Source organism: Pinus tabuliformis, chromosome Q (genome assembly GCF_031772625.1).
Source record: "Pinus tabuliformis cultivar Carrire ecotype Pingquan chromosome Q, CPIR1, whole genome shotgun sequence".
NCBI classification, from domain to species: domain Eukaryota; kingdom Viridiplantae; phylum Streptophyta; class Pinopsida; order Pinales; family Pinaceae; genus Pinus; species Pinus tabuliformis.
The window spans coordinates 585161268-585188941 of record NC_142296.1 but is presented as its reverse complement, the minus strand read 5'-3'; the positions used below and the strand labels follow the sequence as shown (position 1 = coordinate 585188941).

General features: G+C 40.7%; 1 protein-coding gene across 6 annotated transcripts in view; it reads right to left on the bottom strand.

Annotated features, from left to right (window-relative positions):
- Positions 1-293: 293 nt before the first annotated feature.
- Positions 294-27674, bottom strand: part of LOC149220809 (long chain acyl-CoA synthetase 8-like) — a 312559-nt gene continuing 285178 nt past the window's right edge. For all 6 annotated transcript variants that reach the window (XM_089384924.1, XM_089384920.1, XM_089384921.1 and 3 more), the window contains one exon: positions 294-720. In XM_089384924.1, coding sequence (XP_089241050.1) covers positions 556-720 — 165 coding nt within the window. In that variant the 3' untranslated portion in view covers positions 294-555. The remainder of the gene's footprint in view (positions 721-27674) is intronic.

Below are 27674 nucleotides of genomic sequence, written 5' to 3'. Positions count from 1 at the left end.
ATAATACATGCTTAAGATATTCAATTAAACCATAAAATTTATATTGTTTTTCAGGGAATGCCTTTATAACTTATCGTTTCAACTGCTGATGTCAAAAGACCGGTTTCAGGTGTCCTTGGATCAGGAAGTATCTTGATACTTGGAAGGAATTCCAAAATTATCAGGTTTGCACTCTTTCCAACACTTAACAATTGCTCATAAAAATATTAAAAATATCAATGTTTATGCATTGCAGTCATTGGATTTGATTATAATAAAAGCAAGTGTAGCAGCAGCAAATGAAAACAAAGAAGTTCAGTAGGAAAATGGGTAATTAAATTACTCACCGAACAGTGGTTTTGGAGTATGTTTAAAATACCATCTGCATTTACCAAGGACTATGATCTTAGCCCCTGCATTGAGCTTTAACACATGAAGTTTTAACTTTCGCTAAATTCTCTTTGCATGGGAAAATTTTGTCCTGTTTTTCACCTTGTTTCATTGTCCCCAAATTCAAACATGAACACAAGACTTCAACAATAATCCCTCACCGTAATCCATGCTCAATAGTTCTATTCAGCCATACAGTTTATTCAGTTCTTCAGCAAAGGTCTTCTTTATAGCTTCTCGCTTCAACTTAAGTGCTGCTGTCACAAGACCAGTTTCTGGTGTCCATGGATCAGGAAGTAACATGATCTTCGAAGGAATTTCAAATTTATCAAGCTTTGCACTCTTCGCAACCTGTTCATGGTAACAGCAGAAAAATTATTAATTCCTGATATGGAAAACAATATATTTGCACTTAAACCATGTCTATGATAGAGATTATTAAATCCGACAAACACCTACTAATCTCGTGGATAAGCATATTTCCTTTCCATCCAAATAACTTTAAGACTTCTAAAAATGAGCTCAGGTTTTAGCATTTTAAAAGAAACGTGACAGTAATGTGACCCTAATAGCTTTATAGTTCGGCTAGACATATTTCAAAGGCAATACTAATTTCATTTTTAAAGGATAAAATAAAGATATAAACCATCTGTCAAATCCAAATCCTACTCCCAATCCATTCTCAGGCAAACACATCCGTACACATATCTGCCTTGATGGAACCCTGAAGAACTGCCTTTCATTAAACGTATAAATATTTCTCTAAATTTATCGGACTTGCTAGTTAAATAAATCAGTCAGGTGCTAACCCTGCATTCAGAAGCGTTCTGTAAAACAAGGTAAACCCAACTGGCGGGTGTCCTAATGTAGATTACAGCTTATTCCCTGCAAAAAAGATACTATTGAAGATTTCATTATGTCCAATCTAACAGTATCAATGTCTTGCCTCAACTGACTCTTGCCCTTCTATTATGTTCAATCTAACAGTATGAATATCTTGCCTCAACTGACTCTTGTCCATTCTGTCAACTTCAGCATTCATACAAACTTGGAAACCTACTACATGTAAAAGACAAATTAACTTCACTGTTTGGAGTCTGGACAGCCTGGTGCAGCTGATTCTAATTCCGACTGCCAGATGCCCTTATCTAGTCAAACATACAGTAGGCCTCTTTAGACAGCAAGGCAAACTCAGCCGCACAATGAAGAGATCTATTGCTATTAATGACACAAAGCAGTACATGGATACCGAAATGCAAAGAGTGATATATTAAACAATAAACATGGTATGTTTAAACTTATGTCAATCCTGCTATATATACTTGTTTCACATGTACCTTTTCACTATGCCATGCCTTTAACCTAACAAGCTTATTTGGCGCTAAGCCGCTAACTAAGCTACTTATTATCACCATGCTACCTGTTAGCCACCAAAAGTGGGTAACCCCTAGCAGAAAAAATTGCTCCCCATTGGTCATCAACCAGCCAGCAGTCTTATGATGATCCATAGATTACTTCAGAGTTCTCGACCTATGCTCTGGTCAGTGCTCTCTCCCATCTAGCATACTTCTTGAAGAAAGGTGGGTCATCTATCAAAAACTACACTAACCATTTCTATAACCATGTGCTTTCATCCAATATTTAGGATGTACTAATATGAATCACACGCCAAGCTGGATGATTGACAATTCTTAATTGTGCCCTTGTTCCCATACTTCACCTAGGAAATTATCCTTTGCCCTTAGTCCAGTGTGACCTCCCCTAAGGCCCCTTTCTTCCACTATTAGAAGGGGCACTAAAAGGAGGCACTAGTTGATATAGCATGCCCAAGGAAATCCATACTTACCACTTTCCATTTCTCCTTTATATTCACTTCCATTCTTTCGGTTGATTGTCATTGGTCACTGGAACTGGTACCCTATACCCACATCTTTGAGTCAGCACCCAGAAGCTTTTCTCTAAAAGGTTGATGCAGCTGAAAGAAAGATAAGAGCATATGAAGCCACAAATAAAAGAAAATGAAAAATGCAAAAGGTGGCTAGGACATACAATAAGCACATGGGAAAAACCCTAGCATGAGCTCTACCCCTGTGAGTAGTCATCACCATGTTTTTAAATATTTCATGCTCTATCTAACTAAATGAACTTATGAATGTTCCAACCCTGATGAACGACAAACGGCTACATCTTTAAGGGGCATTAGAAAAGAATATAGCAAGTTGGGTCACCTAAGCTATGTAAGAAAGATAAATCATTAAAGTAAAAGGGACACCAAAGGTGTGGAAAAAGCAATCCAAGGAAAGGGGTAACTCATGTCTCCAAGATTGCTCTCTCTTATCATCATTATACTTGTTAGAAAATTGTAGTTGCAGTCGGTATTTTCATCATCAAATTCAAAGGAGAAATTATTGGTTTCTAATGTCCAAGTCGGCCCCAGTTTGAAAGGTCAGCCCCACCTCATGAAGAGGTTTGACCTTTGGTCAAGACTCAAAACCCCTCCAGTTGAACGCTTATATATTGACAAAAGGTTCACTCCATTTGATCATCACATCAATCACAATTCAGAGATGTTCTTGAAAGGACTCCGTTCACATGTACAAATGAGGAAGATGACTGTTTTGACCAAGAGAATTTGACTTTTTGCTCTCTGCGTTGACCAGCATTGACTCACATTCTTCTGCTATGGTTTGACAGAATCTTCACCTGTGGTTGAAGTCCAAATGTTCTTGGAATCATTGACCAACTATTGACTGAATTTTGGAGCTGATTTTTGGGCATTGACTGAGCTTTGACCAAAAGTCAAACTCTGTGATTTGACCAAGGTTTTTTGAGGTACTGCAGGACCAAATTTCGGTCCTTTGACCAAGTGTTGCAAGCCAAAATTCAGTCCGCTTGACCAGACTTGATTATGAGCAGAATATTGATTCTTCTCTCCTTTGACTTGATTTGACTTGGCAGTAATGAGGTCAATGGTTGACCTTTGACTAGAATATCTTGATGTATAATTTGATGAATTAAAATCTCTCTCTCATAAGGAAATCTTATCGGTTTTCTCCCTTGTGGGGTTTTGTCCTAAGAAATTTTGGTGTCTCGTATCTCATTGGTTTCACTGTGATCTCTATTGCTCTACTGAAGTTAATGATTGAAATTTTCAAAGTATAACTGCTTAAGGATTGGAATGCTCTAAAGAAGTCAAAATTGTATCATTGGAAGCAATTATCAGATTGAAAATTGTTGTAGTCTTGTCTGCAACTAGAAAATCAACAATACTCGAGGTGTTGGACCTCCTTCCACTGGTACAATGGCTATGGTCATATTCCTTGAAGACTTTCCCATTCCATGACCACAATCATTACATGCATCTATGGATTGATGGGTCTATTTGTGAAATATCACTCCACTTAGGAGCTGGAAGCACCTAATAGGGATAACTGCATAGTCATCCTAAACATGTGTGGTAAATTGCTTACAAATCATGAGCTAGAAAGACATTTGAAGGCAAGGTTTGTGTGAAGTATTTTTGTGCCCCTAACATTGAATATGGTCCACTATGATACTTTAATGGTTTTTTCCCCTAATGATGTTGATCTCACTTGATCTTGAGGGTATGTTTCAAGTGGTTCATCACACATGCAATAGAGATCCCTTGAGGGATGGCTTGACACCTTTCCAACATAATGAAGAAGATGTCTAGCCTAGCTTTGAGAGCACATATGACACAACAGCAACAACGTTGCCCTCCTCGAGATAAGCACTAGGCTTTGAGGAGCCTCGACATGGTTGTACGCCCTCTAAATGTTGAACCACTAAGCCAAGAAGCAAGGTGTTGGCTTGATTAATGATGTGCCCAGATGGACAGAGGATGCCCCTAGGCTGACCTTGAACTTGCTTCATGGATGTTACCCTGTTCCAAAGCCCAGATGACGATGGAGAACACTTGAGATGGTTTGGGACAGCTAGCACACCCTATTTTGATGCCAATGCTTGATCTTAGGGCTGCCACATCAAACATGCATGCCCAATGAGGGTGACATGAGCCCTCCCAAACCACCTCAAGTGATCTCCATCATGATGACGTCTTGGTGAAGGAGATGTTACTTGGAAATGTACCCATGCACTTTGATGGTGTCCCTTGGAGTGAGGAGCACTCTTGGACCCATTTTTTCATTTGCTCGATGGAGATGACCATTTTGAAGGACGGTGTCATGCCGGAAAGCCTTTCCTCCCACACGTGTAGAGGATTTGACATTTTTATTATGAATTATCATTTATAAAGTTATTTTTAGGTCGGCTTGTGACCAATTAGCCTACTTGAATGCTTCAAGCAAACTTTTAGCACTTTTTCATTGTAAATTAATGACAAATGACTTGGTTGCCCTCATATAAATAAAGGGAAGTCATTTTCATGGGATTGTCATAACACACACTCATCTCTCCTCTTGAGTGAGTGCGCACTAGCTCTTTTCTCTTTTTCTTTTGGATGCAATAGATGAATGACGATGTGAATTGTCTTAGGGAGGATAGTTTTGCAAGGAGAGACTATCTTGTGGATTGATGAAGTGATTCTTCCTTGAACTGTGCAAGTTCAATGCTATCTTCTTCCATTTTGCATGTTATTTTCTAAAATTGGGGCTTATCCTGTACTATATTAAAAAGTGCAATATCTTTAATGACCTCTTGTGCGCAAAATTTGTCACTCAAGAATCCATCAAAAGAACTTGTTTTCATACATCCTTTGATTTTAAATCTCCTATGAAATAAGTTGCTAGGGTTTCTAGAGAATTAGGCTTCCACCCTCTCTATCCAAGTCCTTCCATCATTGACCTCACTATAAATGACTCCATTTCCCAATTGAATAAAGGCACTAGTATAGTTGTGGGCTTACCTTCAAAGTTTCTCTCTTTTCTTAATTTCTTAGTAGCTAGAGTTAGGGTTTGGTCCAAATCTGCATTTTATAGCAATTTTACATCTATATGTTATTGTTCCATTGGTAGGAATGGCATTTAATAAATTAAAAAAAAAGGAAAGCTAGCATGAAATGCATGTTTTAGCCCTAGAAACAAGGCTAACATCTCGATATTTGTTATTTTTACATGCATTTTCAACCATTAAAAACCTGAAGTTAACCTAATCCTTGCTTGCCTCAATAGCCTTTAATCTTTGTTGACCTTATCATTTTAGAGAGTGTTTATTTGTTGTTATGTGCTAATGCATGTTGTAAATCTGCATACTATAAAAATCCTTGCTTGTAACAACTTTTCTTTAGTTTATTGGGGTTGGTGAAAAGTGTACTTGAACATTTGTAACTCTTCTCTTGGCCTCCAAAGCTTTGTTGGTACTTTCTCCCATAACCATTAGACTCTTATCACACCTGAACCCTCCTTTATTGAAGACATTTTTAGGTGATTTATCTGTAAGCTCCTTAGAGAGCCATTTGGCTTGGAACCCTAGTCATCTAACCTCTAAGTCTTACCAAGGAAGCCTCCCTTGCAAGGATAGCATCCAACCACAAAATAGTAAGAGAGAGGCCATCCAGGTGATAGTGGTGGCTAATCTCTTTGTTGCCATAAGACCTAGATTGCTTAGTGAGCCTTTGCACTAGACTTGCTAGATTTTGTGACAACCCTACCCAAAATGTTGTACATTAAATACATGGCAGATGGGTCGAAGTAGGTTGAGGTGTAAGGAAATTCTCTCATGGTAACCATTGTTAAAATTTCATATCTTAGGGCAATTAATGCAAATCACAAATTTCTCCTCTTGCTAGATTTTTGACTTTATTTGACTCACATAAATGATGTCATATTACTTGGATTAAGAACTATAAGAGAAGTAGGTAATTACAAGGAGATAAAACTACACTACAAAGCACTAGGCATGGAGGTAAATCAAATCAAATCCAATATCCTTTTCAACAAAATAGACAACGATCATATAGGTAGCATCCTTTTGTTGAGAAATCTAGGGCACCAATAGTTAGGTGATTTCTCTACTTTGATAATTGCTTGTGAGAGCCTTTTCACTTCTTGATTATTATCTTCTCTTGCTTATCTTATTATAGTGTTCCTTCCATCAAGACAATTACCAATTCATGAACAATAAAGAGACAAGAGACACAGTATATAGGCTGTCAGCCAGGGCCAAAGCCTCTCACTCTTTGAGAGGAAAAACCTAAACAAATTCTTCGTATAGAACCTTCAATTGACGAATACCAAGACCATGACAAAGACCCTTGACACTAGAGCCCTTCCAAGACCAAGTCACAAGCCTCCTCTTCACCCTTAGATCAACATTGCTCTTCTTCTTCCTCTTCTTGACTTGCTTCAGGATTTTGGCCTCTTCTAGTAGGTCTTCAATCTTTTACTTCACAACAGAAACCCTAGATTGGCTTTTGATCCCTGAATAGTCTCCTTTTAGAGGGAGATTCTTTCCACTTTTACTTGGCTTCCTTTAGCAAAGTCCCTACCCAATCTAGGTCACCCTTATATGACTACAACATTTGGCCTCCTCCAAATCTGTAATCTTCGCACGTGTGAGGGCAGACTAGCCCAAAAACAGTCAAAACAATGATGTCACTTCCTTCGTTATCCTTTCCACTTCCTTCGTTGATGTTAAGGCTCCTTCTAGGATGATTTTCGCACTTGGTTATCCCAGACTTGCTTGACCGAATTGTTGTTCTCCAAATGAGGCCGAGCACTGCTATATATAGTGGTTTGTCCATGACTGTTAGGCCGACATGATCACTGGAATAGGCCGACATCATCTTTCTAGAATAATCCCTTTCATTTTAAGCCGACTTGAGAGAGGACTAGTGACAAGGTCTTGGAGGGTGAATTACAATAAAAAATTTGACTTTTACAATGTGTAACATGCCTTTAATACATGACAATAAATCTTTACACTTTTATGACTAGATGACAAAATCCCTAAGGGCTCACAATGGGAGACTTCACTAAAAATAAAATCTCTTGCTCATGAAACCCATGATGCAAGAAGTACAATAATTTTATTTTTCTTCTTTACATAAAATCACAATTACATGTCATTATGAAGACCGAACCTTGTTACACTTTTCAACACTCCCTTTTAACTAGGGAAGTATTCATAATGGTACTTGGTGATTCTCAATCTGAAGAATTTCTCATAAGAAGAATCAGATTGGTAACCCATCTGTATAGCATCATATCAACTGGCATTGTCACATAGAAAGGTCTTGACTAGCATCTCTATCTCTCCACAATATCTAAGCTCAATGTTGGCACGACCAAAGGTTTATAAATATTAAACACCCTTCTCATTGTCTCTCCTAGAACATACCCCACTCGGGTTCTCAAGGTACCTTCCATCAGGACTATTCTTATCTTGGATTCCCAGTCCTCAAAGAATATCGGTCCTCTATGACTACTCTTATCTTGGATGCCCTAACTCATCCTCAAAGAGCATCGGATGCCAGATGTTTATACAATCCTCCATTCTGTCTTCCCAAGTGAAGAAAAGAATGATGTGTCTATCTCTCCCTCTTAATTAGGGAGGACATATCTATTCCAATAAAGGAATGTACTCATTCCTACGAAATGAATGTACCTAAGCTCCCTCTTGGTTTAGGAATTTTGCTTCCAAGTTTCTACCAAGTAAGAAACCTGTTTCTAGGCTCCCTCTTAATTAGGGACCTATAGCAGCTCCTCAGGTGCAGATGAACAGACAACTAGCTGCTTGAAGAGCTCCCTCCTTCGATGTCATGAATTTCTTCTTTGTTATGAAGTCTTCATCTTTTGGGACTTCTTCATAGGGCACAGACCATCCATCACTTTCATCCATGAGCCAGTCATGTCATCATTCCTTTCATCAGAAAGTGATCCATCAATCTACATACGGTCCTTGCTTCATGTCATGCTGCCTTCTTCATGCTATCTTCTTCGGAAGGATCTTACATCCTTCTACATGGTTCTCTTGGAAGACATTCACAGTTCTTCACTTGATAGTCCTACATAAGCCCATCTCGATATTTGTTCACAAGTAAGAAATGGACACTTATATCAAAAGTTACCTTTGTGATGGTCTTTCATCATGACATCTTCTAGTTTGCATCAACATCCTACATACATATTGACACATCTCCCAAATATATATATTGTCAAGGGTCTCTATCAAAGTCTTCATATCTTCCATGGTGATATCCTATTCAAATCTTTTTGGTCTTTCAGATGTTGATTACTTTTACCATGGTTGCATATTCCATGATCTCTTCCTTCCTTTCCTCACACATTTCATTCCTAGGAGCTTTCAATCAGAGTTCCTCAACTGTATTCAACCACCTCATACTTCATATGAGGACATATTATGTTGATTTCATCTAGTGAGTGTGTGACCCATGCATTCCTACATCCCTTTGAGGGAGGATATCATTTCTTTTGATCATGCTCTTAAGATAGAGCATTGGTTCATGATATTTGCAACCACATGACATGACTTTCACAATATCAAATGTAAGCACACATACCTCATTTTTCCTCTGGGTCATCCAGACTTCCTACAACAGCTTCCTTTGAATGAAAGAGCTTCAATCCCTTGATTTGCTTCATTTCTTATGTCATCATATCATCATCCCATGAATTCTACAAGTTAGAGTTCTTGATGAAACACTTGCTACCTTTCTAGAATGGTGAATCTTCCGATGAAGATTCTATCAGAGAATCTTGAGGATCTAGCATATCCTTATACAGTAGGTGTTTTCTTTTGTATGATGAGCCTTGTCCTAGATGACTTCTTCATAAGTATCACTTGAGATTTTAATGAGGTTTCCAAGAGCTATATCCTTCATAGTTGACTGCCGTAGATTTTGTTTCAGACATCCTTCATGTTACCCATGGTGATGTCACGAGCTCTTCCTTCTAATGCTTTTACCATGATGTCATTTTCTAATATGATGCATCCTATCTTATTTACAATGCTTCCTATCTAGATAGCTATAATTTACACAACTAAAGAGAACTTTAGTGGAGGAGATTATCTCAATCATAGTAGAGATCTCTCACTTCCTCCTTAAGCTTCTTCGTCTCAAGTCTTCCACTTCTTCGGTAATATGGGCTTCTTCCTTATTTCTCTTGATATTGTCCTTCTTAAGTTTAGGGCAATCTCTTCTATAGTGACCATATTCTTGGCACCATAGCATTTAATCTTAGCCATGTTCTTCTTCTTTTTCTGAGGACCAAATTTACCAAACTTTCATTTTCTCTGTCATAGCAGCACATGCTTGATTTTGCTCATTTGATCCTATGTCAGTGTTTGCCTTCAGCCTCGTTTCTTCAATCTTGCATAATGACCATAGATCCTGGAAAGGATTGGCTTCTTTCTTCCCATAAATACTTGAAGTGAAGTTGCCCCATTCCTCTGGTAGTGCATTTAATACTACAGTGGTCATTTCTCTGTCAAACATTATTTCACCCAGATCTTGAAGTTGATCTCTTATTTCTGAAAATCCTCATGAAATATGAGGCTATTCCTTCTTCCTTTGAAATCTTCAATTTGAAGAGTTCTTGTCTTAGAGAGATAACTTCTCTTGCAATACTTACGGAAAATTATTCTACCAATTTGTTATATATATCTTTTGAAGTGCTTAATTTTGATACATATGGGATGAGGGAGTCCTTGATGGATTCTATAAGAATCCTCTGAGCCCTTACTTCCCCCTTCATGTACTTAGCAAGTGCTTGAGCATCTTCTTTAGGAGGTTGGGTTATTGACCCCTTGATGTGTTCCATGACTTCATTCTCAATAAGGTTTAGATCTGTTCTTTTCTTCCATGCAAGAAAATTTGAAGCCCCAACTAATTTGTTGCTCTCCTTGCAAAAAGACATTTTGATAGATTCAGATGAAGTCATAAATATACTTACTTGAGTAGATGTTGCTTTCTCCACTTGCTTCCTCCTTTAACTTGATAGTGATATAGATAGTAGAAGACTACTTCTTGATAGATTCTTTCTACAAGAGTAATCCTTGATCCCTTTGGGAGAGAGATCACTTTGATGGAGTTCTTCAAAGGTTAAAGCTTTGCTTTAATGAGAGAGAGCTTGCTTCACAAACCCTTTTGAAGATGATGACAATGTTCTTCGATCTAGCCTTCTTTAGTCTTTGAAAAATCTTCTACTCCTTAGATGATGGTTGAGTGATGATCTCGGAAATGCTTCTGGGGTTTTTGGTTTTTCTTTTTGCTTCCTCTTTGATGATGATTCCAAGACTTTTGTTGAAGTATATTTCTTCGATCTAGGGTTTTGGTATGATGTAGATCTTGAACTTTCGCTTTGGTATTCTTTGACTCGCTTTGATCCCTTTCTTGAAACTCGACCCTTGTGTGTCTCTTTGATTAGATGCCCTCTTCTTGACTTTGTCACCTTAGCCTCGAAACCATGTTGAGAAATCTAGGGCATCAATAGTTAGGTGATTTATATACTTTGATAATTGCTTGTGAGAGCCTTTTCACTTCTTGATTATTATCTTCTCTTGCTTATGTTATTATAGTGTTCTTTCCATCAAGACAATTACGAATTCATGAACAATAAAGAGACAAGAGACACAGTATATAGGCTATCAGCCAGGGCCAAAACCTCTCACTCTTTGAGAGGAAAAACTCAAACAAATTCTTCGTATAGAATTTTCAATTGACTTATACCAAGACCATGACAAAAACCCTTGACACTAGAGCCCTTTGAAGACCAAGTCACAAGCCTCCTCTTCACCCTTAGATCAAAGCTGCTCTTCTTCTTCCTCTTCTCGGCTTCCTTTAGAATTTCAGCCTCTTCTAGTAGGTCTCCAATCTTTTGCTTCACAACAGAAACCCTAGATTGGATTTTGATCCTTGAATAGTCTCCTTTTAGAAGGAGATTCTTTTCACTTTTACTTGACTTCCTTTAGCGAAGTCTTTACCCAATCTAGATCACCCTTATATGACTGCAACCTTTGGCCTCCTTCAGATCTGTAATCTTCGCACATGTGAGGGTAGACTAGCCCAAAAATAGTCCCACAATGATGTCACTTCCTTCGCTATCCTTTCTTCTTCCTTTGCTGATGTTAAGGCTCCTTCTAGGATGATTTTCGCACTTGGTTATCTCAGACTTGCTTGACCGAATTGTTGTTCTCCAAATGAGGCCGAGCACTACTATATATAGTGGTTTGTCCATGACTATTAGGTCAACATGATCACTGGAATAGGCCAACATCATCTTTCTAGAATAATCCCTTTCATTGTAGGCCGACTTGAGAGAGGACTAGTGACAAGGTCTTGGAGGGTGAATTACAAAAACAAATTTGACTTTTACAATGTGTAACATGCCTTCAATACATGACAATGACTCTTTAGACTTTTATGATTAGATGACAAAATCCCTAAGGGCTCACAATGGGAGCCTTCACTAAAATAAAATCTCTTGCTCATGAAACCCATGATGCAAGCATTACAATAATTTTATTTTTCTTCTTTACGTAAAATCACAATTACATGTCATTATGAAGGCCGAACCTAGTTACACTTTTCAACACCTTCTATTTCTACTCTTAAAGGATACCATTTCAGATAATGGAGTTAAGTACTTGGCTTTATGCTTAAAGCTAAATGACTACATGTCACACGGAATTTGTCAAGGGTGCGGACACGACTGACCTTCCTAGAAGTCTAAGACGTTCTAATGACAAACAAGACAAAATGGAGTGATATTTCTCTAAATACACCTTTTACAACATGAAAACTACAAGTGTTTAGGCTTACCTTATTCCAAAACGCTGTTGTTGAAGTCCGTTCTTGACGATCCGGATGAGCTCCTCCTTCAAGTCAATTCCTGCAACCACAAACAATCAAACAATTACCAAGCACTTGCATTTCATATAATAAAACATATATTCAACATGCAGACCAAGGAACACATGAAATAACTCATTAACACAAGCTATTGAGAAAAATAAACCAGTTTGTATTAATAACGAAACAAAGAAACTCTTACAACCTGGCCTTGGTGTTGTGCAAGTTCCTCCCAGGGTCCATCAAGGGTTTTCCTCTACTTTGACAAAGCTCACCCTCTCCCAAGTAGAATCAAGTGAAGACAATCTCTCCTCACAAAGGCTCTAATGGAAGACCTAAATCCTGCAGCATTTACCCAAAGAAAATGTATAGCTCCAACCTCCTCTCCTTCTGGCTCAATGCCTTTATTTATAGTGCTGTAAAGAGGTTATTCAGGTCCACTATCAATGGGATCATCCCCCTCTTTGGGTGGGATAGCTCCCTTATTGATGGGATAAGTTCCCCCTTAATAGAGATACATGAACCAACTGGAGGCGCATCCATTTCATCAAACCGACCTCTAGAATGTTCTAGAAGTAACCACAAGTAACTTTTTCAAGATAAAACTCGCGCATTTTGCCTTTTACAGAGGGACGCACCTGTCCCTTAACATACAGAGCGTCCATGGACGCAGATTTTGTGAACATGGTCAGCGTCCCCGCAGGTAAGGCTAGAGAGAACCTGCGACCCCAGAGATAAACATAGTTTTTACAAGACTTTCTCTCTTCTTTGAGTTTGAGATGGATAACAGAGGCATGAGACTTGCCTAAGAGGGTAGCATGACTGTTGATTTGAGCCATACTAACTGTAAGTAGTCAAGGTGACATTTTTTAGTGTAACAGATTGCCCCCTAAAGTGCGAAGCCTGGAATAGAATAGGGTTTTGTAATTCTAGGAAGGGTGAAGCGCTTTATCATTTCAAGGATTGTCTTGTGGATGGCCTGGTTGGAACCTGCAATTTTCAACACAAAATACATGGATAAGATTATATCATCACTGAGGTAGGCATTCCCATACTCAGATTCAAAACTTTAACTAATGGACTAACTATTCTGATACAGGAATGATCTTGCAGTACATCATTTTTATAGACTTTTGTAGACACAGTATGGACGCAGCCATCTGTTTATGATTAGTCTACATAGATAATGAATACAAAACTCCTCGCAGCCTGGATGGTAGAAACTAGATCCAGGGTCTTCACTTCTACTTCCCGAATTGGTACGATTCTAGCCATGTGATTAAATGATTTGATGTCGAACATGGTAGAAACCACTTGATTACCAGTCGATGATGTAAACTGTTAACAAGCGTGAGAGAGACCACCAGTAATGTCAATGGTTCTCAAAGTACCAAGCACAACCCGTGAAATGTGAATAGATGTTTTGATGTCGAACACTTCACGGAATCCTTTGATCGAAAGTCAATGATGTAAACTGACGTCAAAGGCGAGAAACCTGCCATTGATGCATGCAGACTTCAAGGTACTGTCGATTCCTAAGTCATCTTTCTAGATAATGTGTCGATGTCGATAGAAAGCGACCCGTTGCAGGCAAGCCCGCAACACGAAATCATTGTTCAAGTTGAAGAAATGTTGCTGTAAGGACTGACTCAGGGATGGTCAAATGGATGACAAGTATTTTGCAGATGAAAGTTTTGCTTGCAGACCTCTTGAACACATAACGACACAACAGATGGCTTGGTGACGAATAACTCAAAGTTAATCCCCGAAACCCGGTTAAAGACTTTCAAAGTGATTTGGTCAACTGTGAGGTAAAAGATTTCCCAACCCAGGTGAATGAAAAGTGTCGTGTTCAAGAGTGGTAATAAAGTTTCTTCTGAGACAAAAGGTGACAAACAGGTTCATTCTTCTCTCTTTTCCCCCACCATTTCTGGCAAGTACCTCTTTATTTTTAACAAGCTTGAGGAGGATAACATATGCTTGATTATAAGCTCATCCTTCGGACGAGTCCAACCTAGTTTAAATTCGAACCCTAGGAAGGAGTGGTTCGTTCCTGTTTGTAATTGAACAGGTCCTCTACTGTAAAAGTTTAACGAGCCCAGTATAGGAGAAACTCGGCGTTTTTCAATTTTAGAGAGTCTGAAAAAACTAAAGGAGACTCCACGTTGAACTTTTTCGTATATTTGTGTCCCTCAAGCCCGAAAAAGTATAAAATAATACCTGGGGGAACCGCTTGATCTTGCGACCAAGGAGTACTTTCATAATAGTGTCGTTGACCTGAAAAGTAAAAAGCGATCAAGGACACGTCGTTTTATTTCCTTATCGAGTTCGAAACGACAAAAACCCGGCAATCTTTTCCTGATTTTGCGGTCAGAAAAGAGCTAAAAGGGGACCGTCTTTTAATTCCGTTTTAACGAGTGAAAAAGAAACACTCGGCGATCTTTTCATGTTTTAGGAGTCAGAAAAGGGCTTAAAAGATGACTCTGATATTTTTGTTTGTGAAAAATTACAATTTCCCTCGAAATCCCTTTGTCCTGCACAAAAGCAACACATTACTCATACCTGTTTAAAATAGGCAAAAATACATTCAAAAACATCTTTTCATGGTAAAAAATGAACTAATTCATCCAAAAAACCTATAAAAAGACCTTTTACCATGTCATTTTTACCGTTTCACTGTTGAGGTTGAAAAAGGAGCTTTTGACAAGAAACTTCCCGTGGTCGCTGCGGAAAATCTGACCGTCGGAATCGAACGCCGTCTCATCCAGGTATTTTACACATCCTACTCTGCATTTCTATCCGTTTAGAATCAATTTTTAGGTTTTAGTTTCATTTTTTGGGGGGGTTTTGGTTTTGGAATGCGCCTCTCGGCGGACGCAGGTGCCCTTCGGGTGACCTGCGTCCCCCGACTTTTTCTCATACGGGAAAACGGTCGGAAGACGCAGCCCGCCTTCAGGCCAGCTGCGTCCGGGCGCCCTGTGCTACAAAGCCGGGGTGCGTCCTCCGAGAAACGCGCATTTCAAAACCCCAACTCTCTCAAAAAACCACCAAAAATTCCCAAATCAATTTCTAATTGCTATTTTTGATATGCAGGGCATTAATCATGTTAGACTGGAGAGAAAGAGAGCATGTAGAGGAAGATGAAGCTGCAATAAATCATCAACCTTCCCTGGATGCCCTAAGAGCATGCGGATTATACAAATATTGGACCATACCGGGCATGAGGGGCCAGGTAAGATTCTTGGAATGGCTGGTTGAGCGATGGAACGTACAAGAACAATGCTTTTACATAGGAGGGCACCAGCTCGAGATAGAGCCCTCGGATGTATACTTTCTCACTGGCTTGCCAAACAGAGGTGAGCAACTCAGTCTTGCGGGGACTAGGCCGGGTGGCCAATCCCTTGATAGTCTCCGCGAGGATTGGTGCACACGTGGGGCTCACCATTCAAAAGGCATAGAGATAAAACACATCACTCTACCGGAACTCAAAGTCATAGCGTTCACGGTTACCAGAATTTGCGGCGCGGCCGCTTTACACATTGCTTCCGGATCCCAAATGCGGATGGCAATTGACTGTTACCAAGGCACCATTTTCAACTGGTGTGAAGCTGTGTCGGCTCATATGAAGAGCCAACTGACCAAGGCAAAGAACGGACGACTAAAGACTTTTGGATATGGGCCTATAGTCGTGAGCTTTGCCTTGGAGAGAATTCCAATGCTGATCCCTCAGCAACTCACTGTTGATATCTTGGGTCCTCGGCAGCCAAAGCTGATACGATGGGTTGCGGTGATGGCCCGGCATCCTGACGAGGGCGCGACAGTAGTTCGATTCTCAGATAGTTATTTTGACTGGTTAGAGGGCCAGCTTTTTGTGATACAGGACTTTCCGTATGCCGGAATGGATTTCAGAGGTGATCCGGACATGGTTCTTCCACAGGGAGAACAATGGGACGACAGAGGTACTTTTTATTTTCACAAGTTTTCTAGTTATGTATTTTTTGTATTTTTTATATATATCGTCTCAAAACTAATAGTAAACTTTTTCAAAATGCAGATGTTGGTCCACAGCGTCCAGCCAACCTCCGGCCTTATGATAGACTACATCCAGCTGCACCGGTACCGGCCCCACAGGACGCGACAGCAGAAGTACTAGCTGAGTTGGAGCATGATCTAGAGCGTCTCACGGCAGATATACCTGAGACTACTATGGACGACATTCCTATCAGGCTTCAGCGCTTCGTAGTCGCGGTCCCTGGACCGTTTAGGAGATTTTTGCGTAAGGTAGCCCGCGCAGTGGTGTCGTACAGAGAGCACCACCAGTGATTGACTAGTCACTTTTGTAGTCACATGTGACATTTTTGACTTTTTGTACTATCATTTTGCCGATCATAAGGTGTTTTAAACCTATGATCGAAGACGATGTATATATTTTTTGACACACTTCTATCTATATATATCACTATTACCGGCTTATCTTGTTTAACATATGTGATGAAATGTTTTTAAATTTACTTGCATGATTATCGTAAATGTCTGTCCAACATTCGAGAAGCAATTGCATCTGCTAATGTATTCAAAGACCTTGGAATATGTTGATATTCAATGTAATCAAATTCACGTTCCAAGAGACGCACTCTCAAAAACAACCTTAATAACACAGGATTTCTAATGGCATAAACTCTATTAAGCTGTAATACAACAAGTTCAGAATCTAACCTCACTATCAAACGTCGAATTCCAAATGAAATAGATTCGGATAATAATTCAACCACTGCACTGTATTCTGCAATGTTATTCGTTGTTTGACCGAGGCTTACCCCATGCATAGAAACTAACTCGTCAGAGGGCGAATAGATAACCCAAGCTGCGGAAGAGATATTCCGTGTATTACGACAAGCACCATCAGCAAATCCAATGTATGTTTGGAGAGGCGTCGACATCTACAATATCAAGAGTAAAACCAAGATAAGCCAGAATAATGACGAAAAACCACACTTGCTAAGCTAAGCACACTGACTAAACTAACACACTTGCTAGCTAGAAAGGAAATCTAACCTATCTAAAAATTTCTCCATACCCATCATTTTAAGCATAATACCTCTTTAGGTAAAGTCCATTTCTGGGTTTACCCAAAGAGTCCCCATCAAAATCAACTAACTCATAAGCCCCTTTTGCTAGCTTTCGCTTTACAATGTAGGGCCCATGCCACATGGGAACGAATTTTCCGGCACCTAGCTTATCGTTAGCTTGATCATATAATAGTACTAGGTCTCCTTCCGAAAAACTTCGAGGGGTTACATTTTTATCGTACTGAGCTTTCATTCGTTTCGCGTGAGTCTCGATAGCTAAAGTAGCGTCACGTCGAGTCTCATCTAATTTAGCCAAGTATAATAACCGTTTCTCCTCTTCGGAAGTAGCTGGAAGTAATTCGACAGCCATTTGAAGTGATGGGATTTCGCATTCAATAGGTAACACAGCTTCTAAGCCATAAACTAGCTGGAAAGGGGTGAAACCTGTTGAATTTTTCACTGAAGTTCGATATGCCCATAGCGCCGAAAATAACATGTTATGCCAATTCGTTCGATGGATACCAATGATCCGTCGAATCATGATGACTAGAACTTTGTTGATTGACTCAACCAAACCGTTGGCTTGCGGATAATAAGGAGTAGAGCTATCGTGGCGCAAACCAAGCTGGCTTGTAAGCTCAGTCATCATGACGTTTCGAAAATGGCTCCCATGGTCAGTAATGATTGCTTGTGGGACACCAAACCTAGTTATGATATGATTGAATACGAAAACTGCAGCTGTCTTGCCGCTTGCGTCGAATGTAGGCATCGCCTCGGCCCATTTTGTAAAATAATCAACCGCGAGGATGATATACGCATGCCCCCCGGCCGAGTGAGGGTTACAAGTAATAAAGTCAATGCCCCATTTGGCGAATGGACCAGCGGCAATTATAGGGTGGAGAGGAGCAGGTGGAGCGCGCATCTTTCGATCAAACACTTGACAGTTGTGGCATGTTCTGACAGCAAGGATACAATCTTTAAACATAGACGGCCAGAAATAGCCAGCGCGCAACACCTTCTGAGCTGTGGCATACCCAGACATATGACCGCCACATGCTCCAGAGTGACAATCATTCAAAACTCTCTCAGCCTCTTCGTGAGTTAAACAACGTCGAAAAACTAAGTCTGCCCCCCGGCGATAAAGTGTATCTCCAATAATTCTGTATTGCTGGGATCGAAACCGAATTTTTCGACGGTCTTCCTTGGAAGCTTCAGGCCGAAAGGTTTGGGTTTGGAGATAGATGATTATATCCCCATACCACGGATCTAAAGTGCTAATAAGAAACAAAGATTCGTCCGCAATGGACTCCTCTGCCACAGTCTCTGTGTCAGCACTCGGGAAATCACACATCAATTCCGCAAAAACTAAAGATTTCTTAGACTTGGACTTCTCGAACTCCAAGTCGAACTCTTGCAGGATAACAATCCATTTAGAGTACTTGCCCCCTAGCAGTTGTTTTGTCAAAATATAAATCATAGGGTTGCAATCCGAAATAACTGTAGTCTTGCGGAGAAGAATGTAGTGACGAAAACGCTGGACAGCTTGAACGGCTGCCAGGGCCAATTTCTCCACATGCGAATATTTTAACTCAGTGGGATTTAAGGTTCTACTAAGATAATATATCACATGCTCTGCTTTGAATTCATCTTCTTGAACTAACACCATTCCAATGGTGGAATGCGAAGCTGCGAGGTATAAGAAGTAGTCCTGGTTGTAGTTGGGAGGATGCAATAACGGTGCATGGGTCAACGCGTGTTTTAATGCATCAAAAGATTGTTGGGCAATCTCGTCCCAAAAGAATTGTGCGTTCTGTTTCAACAACCGTGTAAAACCTTTAGTGACCTCGGCGTAGTTTGGGATGAATCGGCGTAAAAAGTTCGCTTTCCCTTGCAAACTTTGGAGTTGGCGCAAACTCGAAGGAGGAGGCAATTTGATGATAGCCTCGACTTTCGAGGGATCGACGCGAATGCCGGCTTTTGAAACAACAAATCCCAGCAATCGACCTGTTTCTATACAGAAAACACACTTGTGGGGATTCAACCGAATTCGATAATGCCTACACCTCATAAAGATTGCTCGTAGGTGGACAAGGTGATCAGCTCGATGTAAAGAATGAGCAGGCAAATCATCGAGATAGGGTTGCACAATGTGCTTGATGTCATGAAATGCATAAGACATCGCCCGTTGAAAAGTGGCCCCGGCATTCTTAAGTCCAAAAGGTAATTTGCAATAAGCAAATGTCCCCCATGGACAAATGAATGCCGTTTTTGGTTGTCGGCAGGTAGAATATTGATTTGATTATAGCCTGAGAAACCATCCATGAAGGAAAACATCTCACTTCCGGCACAATCATCAATAATTTGATCGATATAAGGCGTAGGATAGTTGTCTTTTGGACAAGCTCGATTGATATCCCTATAGTCGATACAGATTCTTATTGTTCCTTGTTTTTTATTGACGGGAACAATATTCGATACCCAATCCGTTAACGGGATCGGATAAATGAAACCTGCTTTCAACAGCTTTTCGACTTCTGCTTTAATCGCAGCCGCTTTTCGAGGGTGAATCTGACGCAACCGTTGCCGAATGGGTTTAGCATCCGGGTAGGTTTTGATTTCATGAACAACAATGGCAGGATCAATTCCCGGCATTTCCTCGTAAGACCAGGCAAACACGTCGCGGAATTCTTGGAATAGGGCCTTGTAAGTTTGGATTTCTTCTTCAGTACATGCGGCACCTATATGAATGTTCTCCTCGATTCCGGGCTTCACTGAAATATCAATGGGAATAGTACGAGAAATATTCCCTAAATTCAGCTCTGAATCAGAATGTTTCGTTGGATCCTGAGCGTCTTTGACATATTCAGCGGTAAAGATAGATGAAAAATCATTTTCAAATGCATCATCCTTAGGTAAAAACGAAGATCTGTGATGGAGATCTTCCCATGGTAGATCATCTACACTTAGGATTTCGCGAAGTTGTTCGTCAGATGACACTTCTTCGGGAAACGTTATCCGTTCTAAGGGTGAGGTGAAAAGTGACTCTTCACTGACCACATTCATTTGGTCGGTTTCGGTTGAATGAAAGTCGGTAAAAGACATAAGAGCTTCATAAGCAATCTCATACGGACTCAACGGCATAACATCACCGAGTGAGTCTAGCTCAGAGTCAGAGGGAACATACCAAGGATCATCATAAATAATGTTTTCTGACGTGATCATATGAATTGTTGCAAACGAAGGGTCTGCATTGAGTGGAGGGAGAGGAAAAGTTCCCAGTAAACCGGAATCCTTAACTAAACCTACACCAATGTCCCTATAAGGGATTGTCGTTTTACCAACATGCTGGATAGTTTCTGAAGAGGTTGGGTCGGATGAAAAGTATGTCAGCTGATCAATAGTCACGATCTTACCGTTATGTGGAAACTTAATGACTCTGAAGACCGATGAAACGACCGCTGTCATAGCATATGACCAACTTCGACCCAAAAGAAGGTTGTAGTCTAGAGGGGCATCAACCACTTCCACATCCAGACTAACGGTTTTACCTTCGACCCCTATAGGCAATTCTTGTAGAATACCAAACGGACGGAACCCACGGCCATCAAAGGCCTTAAGGATGGTGGGGGATTGGTTCAACGAAGGAGAACCAAGCGATCTCCAACATTGAATCGACATAATACACGTAGAAGCTCCCTCATCAATCACAGTCCGATGAATAGGCCTGTTTTTGACTATCACTGGAATTTGGAAAGCCATTTGATGGGGGAGACGCGGTGTACTACTTTCTAGATCAAAGATCATTAGGTTCGGGTCCTGAACATCGACAGCTCCAATAGCCGACAAAAGCAATTTTCGTTGCGCTGGACATGATTGCAGCACTTCGAGTGCCGACATTGCTGAAGGTGAAACAGCTAAGTCTTCAACAATGTTGTAATTCTGGGCTGCTCTCGCATGTGGATTGAAAGCAGACCTTCGAAGTACACCCTTGGCGGGCGGCTTAATCACTAAGTCTGGGTTAGGTTTTTCGATCTGTAGTGGATCGGAACCAGGAGCTGAGGTTGATGGGTTAGAGTGAGAAGATTCTGCTTCCTTACCATCAACAGGAGCCTTACTACCATAATCTTGCGATCGAGTCGCAATCCTGACATGAGACATCATCAAAATGGGTTCTTCACTGGCATTCGAAGAAGAACCTATCATCTTATTCTCCTGCTCTGGAAATGGATTTTTTAACACAGCAGGAGTGGGAGAACCTTTGACTATTTTCACTACCTCGGCCCGATGAGGGCAGTCTCTCGTAAAATGATCTTCTTCACAAATAAGACAAGGATATCGAGGTTTGCGTTTTTCGTCATTGGTTTCCGACTTTTCCGTTTTCTCCTTTGGAGCCTTGTCTGCTTTAGCCTTCTTCTTTCCTTTCTTCTTTCCACCGTTTTTTGATTTGGCCGTAGATGACTCTACAGCGTGAATGTCGGCGGTAAGTTCAGGAGGAGAAGACTCTCCTGTCGGAGAATCAGGCAAAGTGATAATTGGAGTATTGGAGGTCTTGGAAGACTTCTTCTTACTCTTCGTAGTCACGATACCAATCATACCATCAGCGGCATGAGATCCCGAAGGAGCAGCAGCGATTTGGTTTGACTTTGGAAGATCCGGAATTTTCTCGTGTAACGTACCCGACTGAGTGTAAACTAAGTCAAGGTATTGTGCCTGAGCAATGACTTGCTCCTCAGTAACTACTCCGGCCTTAGCTACATCTTCAGTAATTCTTGGTAATAATGATTTGACAAACCATTCAGCTAAGATTTGGTCCGGGATAAAAACTTTCACTAATCTTCTTCGACGTCTCCACTCATGAATGTGATCAGAAATGTACGTGGATGTCGATTGTTTTAGCGAAGTTAATAATTCTGTACCATTATCGTATCTGACTGGTAACTGAAAATGAGTTAAGAACGAGGTAGCTAACTGGCTAAAGTTGTAAAAAGAGGCCCGTGGTAACTCAATGTACCACTTGGCTGCGAGACCAATGAGTGTACGCTGGAAAAGACGTAAGCGGATGGAATCATCTGAGATGGAATTTGATGCACACCAGAGGTGGTAAGTCATCACGTGATTAGACGGATCCTCTCCAGACTTACCTTCGAACTTGGGTATATCGCTGGGCAACTTATTTGGCATTGGCGGCCAGAACTGAAGATATTGAATTGGATCGTTCGTTAGGCGCGTCAAGTCGGGTAAATCTAAAGTCGCAATAAACGGTAACTGCCGGTTAGGATCTCTAAAACTCTGAGTCACAATACCAGCCCCAGGAGGAGGATATCCAGGATAACTAGGAACAGGAGTCGCATTTGGGATATTATATCCTCCTGGAAAACCAGGATTAACCGGACCGTACTGGGGTTGTTGAGGTTGTTGATAAGTGTACCCAGGATACGGTTGATACTGGTAAACCGGTTGTTGGGCAGCTTGCCCAGGTTGATACTGTCCCTGGTACGGAGGTTGAACAAATTGAGGTTGAGTAGTAACAACCGTACTTGTACCAGGTTGGCCTGCAGGCATCTGGACTGTGGTTTGAACCGTGGGTCCAGACAACGGTACAGATGTCTGAGGAGTGGTTACAGGGACAGTAGAAACCGGAGCTGCCGATACTCCAGAAGTAAGCATGGTAGATGAAGCGGTAGTTGCTGCAGCCGTGTGAGGTGGAGTACCAGGTGCAATTGGCGGCTGAGTAACTACGGAAGTTACAGGGGTCTGAACACTTGACTGGACAGGTTGCGGTTGCTGGGGTGGACCAGGAACTGCAGGTTGTCCTGCTTGAGGTACCGACTGTATACTTGGTTGCGACATCTGTTGACCCTGTGACGGATCCCATGTTAACATTCCAGGGTATTGACTCGTAACAGGTTGAGGATACTGAGATCCATAGCCGTATTGAGGATAGGGTTGATAACTGTAAGGTGCAGTCCCATATGATTGCCCTTGAGGTGGTTGATAACCTTGACCAGGGTATTGACCCGTAGGTTGATAACCTTGAGGTAAATACGAATACTGGGGTTGACCTTGACCTTGAGGTTGGTATCCTTGAGGTTGATACCCTTGGGGTTGATACCCTTGGGGTTGCCATCCTTGAGGTTGCCATCCTTGAGGTTGATATTGATACTGAGGTTGACTTTGGGGTACATATTGAGGCTGGGGTTGATACCCTTGGGGTTGATACCCTTGAGGTTGCCCCCCAGTCACGAATGAAGTACCTTGAGGTTGCCCCCCAGGCATTAACGAAGGTTGCCCCCCAGGCGGTAATTGGCCACCTTGAGGTTGGTTAATGGGAGTTGAACCTGACATCATATAAATGTCACCTATACTCAATGGTACATTACCACTGTTTCCAACTAATAACCCATGATCAATGGGTTGAGGAGATGCTCCCGCAAAGGTACCAGAAAGTGATTGATACCCAGTAGGAACAGAAGGACCGCCATGTAAAAATGATTCAGGACTTTGTGAAAACACAGATGACTGACCAGACATATTTACAGGAGAATGAATTCCTCTAGGTGGAACCGGAGTACGAGGTGTAGAAAAACCTACTGAGTTGTCTAAAAAATTGGTTAATGCAAGGTACCAAGATTCACTTCTAGGAGGACTGTAAAAGATGGATTCACGCTCCCTTAGATCAAGGGTAATTAGATCTTCAGAATCAGAAACGCCTATTTCTTCCTCTGGAACAAGTTCTTCTATAGCAATTAATCCAACAGGAAGATTTTCGGTGATAATTCTTTCTATTCTTGGTGAATCAGGAACACTAGGAGTTGGAGTAACAGGTTCGGAAATTTCAGGTTCTTCGCCTGTTTCACTGGCAGATGAAAAACTACCAGCAAGCTCGGAAACTGTAACAGCTTCGGGATTGTAACCTGTTTCTAAACTTTGGTAATCTGGATGGACTACCAAGGAAAATTCTCCTTCTTCAGGTGATCCTACTCTACTGCCACTAGGAGGAGTTACAAGGACCTTTAACCCTTCTAAATGACCCGGAATGTCTTCAGGAGATTCACCCCGCGATTTACGGAGTTTTCTTAACAAATCTATTCCGGTAACAATCTCAGGAGACTTGCCCCGAAGTCTACGGGACTGTCTCGGTAATTCCGCCACAATTAAAGATTTTAACTACAACACACGAAAACAAAGTAAAAATTTCAAATCAAACCACCTAAAGTCTTCTAAAGAAGCAAACAAATTTGAAGCACACGCCTAAATAATCTAGAGCGTCAAACCACACACAAACAGTAGTCTTCCGGACCAAAAGCGCTAGTTGGTGATTAGGCCCAACCTCGCAGGATTCAGTACAGAAATGGTGGGTGGAACAGTTACCCCGGCAACCTGCTTAATGAATAGACTGGACCAAGTTCCTCCACTTTAACCGTCTCGAAGTGAAGCGAACCCCCCAGAAAATCCAAGTGAGTATAACCGACGTCTGCTCCAGGTACAGTGGGACCTTCCCTCCACCGTCACCTTGGGTAGAATCCTAGATATTATGGCCACTAAGGTTACCAATCACAACAATTACACCTGGGGGAACAGTCTAAACTCCGACAGCACGCAAGGGCAGAGTAGCAAGCTCCAATCCCCTTACCGGCTCCTTGACAACAATCCAAGGTTTACCGATAAGTGACCCCTGGCTCCTCGACAATGGTTAATCCGAGGTTTACCGTTTGTAATACGTACTGCCTGGCGTCGTTCCCAACGAGGGAGGAATGATCCCCTCACTGGTTCGGACACGAGCTCGTGCTTCTCCTTTAAGAGGAGCTTTCCCAGAATGTAACTGAAACAATTGGATTTGTTCTACTCAAGATAGACTATCTGTTTGGTTTTGTAGTCTTGGAGAGTTAAGTACTCACCTACTCCAAGACCCTAGCCTAAGCTATGTTGGTGCTTCAGAGCCCTAGAAAAATAAAGATTACTAGATTGATTTTAATTTAAGCGTTACTTTTAAGGTTGTTTCTTAAGTCAAAAGGTGATGGAAGTGAAACCAGTGGTGTGTTGACTCGACTCGAAACCACTACAAAATGCACCTAGAATGATTTATCCACTACTTTACTTTTTCGATGAATTGCTTAACTAAAAAGTTGAGAGAATGCAATCTTTATAAAAGCAACTTCTTAATTGAAGACAATCAAAGAAACAATTCGTTTGTCTTTTCCAAGCATAAAAACATAACCTCTCTTTACATGCACGAAAAAAACTCTTTTCTTCTTTCGAAAACAAAAAGCTACTTGAAACAAGACTTTTTAAAGAAGATGTTTTTGTATTTTTCTTTTAATAAAGCAAATAAATCTAATATAACCAAAAATCAATCTTAACAACTCTTAAAATCTATGAAAATGCACTCATAAGCAAACTAAAGGCAAATTTACTCTAAGCAATCTTAACGAGGCCAAAACTAACAATGATTATTTCTAAGGTGTTTTACTTGATCACAATCAAATCAAGGACTAGCTTATTGCAGAACCAAAAACTAGTCAAAACAAAATTCTAATCTTTTTGTTCTTTTTGTAAAATGGAAATCAATACTTTATAAACAAGCAATTCGAAATTTGACCCAAAACAACTCAAATGGCAAGTTGCTCACAAAAGGAGACTTTACGACAGGCCCAACTTCTAAGAAGGTTGACTAACCAGAGAGATCTAAGGCTGGACAACTTTCTACTATCAAAGTCACTACAAAGCCTTTCCAAAAATCAAACCCTAGGTCTAAACTTCGTTGAAAACCACTAAAACACTCAAAGCTCACAAAACTAGTTCAGGTGAAAATTCTTGACAGGGTACTAAAGGATCTGGGCAGAAAACACTAAGGAAAAACAAAATCTAAAAGCAATTTAAAGCAAAAATGGAATTTTTTTAAGTTTTACAGGAAGACGCAGGCAACCCGTTGTCACAGGTGCGGCCCCGCTCTGTGCAGACGGCAACAGCGCGTCCAAAGACGCACTGTGCAGTACTCAGAGGGTGCGTCCTTCTGGAAAAATGAAGAAAAACCAAATCTAACTAAATCTAAAGCTAAGCCACCCAAATACTAATTCTCACAGTCAAAAACCAGAAAATAAAAATGATTTTCTCAAAGCAAAGTTCATATAAAGGAAAAGACTCTCTCATTAATGGATTCCCCAGTGGAGTCGCCAATTTGTCACACGGAATTTGTCAAGGGTGCGGACACGACTGACCTTCCTAGAAGTCTAAGACATTCTAATGACAAACAAGACAAAATGGAGTGATCTTTCTCTAAATACACCTTTTACAACATGAAAACTACAAGTGTTTAGGCTTACCTTATTCCAAAACGCTGTTGTTGAAGTCCGTTCTTGACGATCCGGATGAGCTCCTCCTTCAAGTCAATTCCTGCAACCACAAACAATCAAACAATTACCAAGCACTTGCATTTCATATAATAAAACATATATTCAACATGCAGACCAAGGAACACATGAAATAACTCATTAACACAAGCTATTGAGAAAAATAAACCAGTTTGTATTAATAACGAAACAAAGAAACTCTTACAACCTGGCCTTGGTGTTGTGCAAGTTCCTCCCAGGGTCCATCAAGGGTTTTCCTCTACTTTGACAAAGCTCACCCTCTCCCAAGTAGAATCAAGTGAAGACAATCTCTCCTCACAAAGGCTCTAATGGAAGACCTAAATCCTGCAGCATTTACCCAAAGAAAATGTATAGCTCCAACCTTCCTCTCCTTCTGGCTCAATGCCTTTATTTATAGTGCTGTAAAGAGGTTATTCAGGTCCACTATCAATGGGATCATCCCCCTCTTTGGGTGGGATAGCTCCCTTATTGATGGGATAAGTTCCCCCTTAATAGAGATACATGAATCAACTGGAGGCGCATCCATTTCATCAAACCGACCTCTAGAATGTTCTAGAAGTAACCACAAGTAACTTTTTCAAGATAAAACTCGCGCATTTTGCCTTTTACAGAGGGACGCACCTGTCCCTTAACATACAGAGCGTCCATGGACGCAGATTTTGTGAACATGGTCAGCGTCCCCGCAGGTAACCTGCGACCCCAGAGATAAACATAGTTTTTACAAGACTTTCTCTCTTCTTTGAGTTTGAGATGGATAACAGAGGCATGAGACTTGCCTAAGAGGGTAGCATGACTGTTGATTTGAGCCATACTAACTGTAAGTAGTCAAGGTGACATTTTTTAGTGTAACACTACATGTTTAAGGATTAATTGTGGCTTTATGAAAAAGTGGAAAACATAGTACCAAAGTGGTGCTATAGATGACTTACCTTGGGGAAGTTAGTTTTAGAAGCGATTCTTGAGTATTGGCATTCACTAGCTCACATCTCTAAAGGCATACCCTATGAAAAAATGAAAGATGGCTAAACCCAGAAACACTAGGAAATGGGGTATGGAAAGCATTCATCGCTTTGG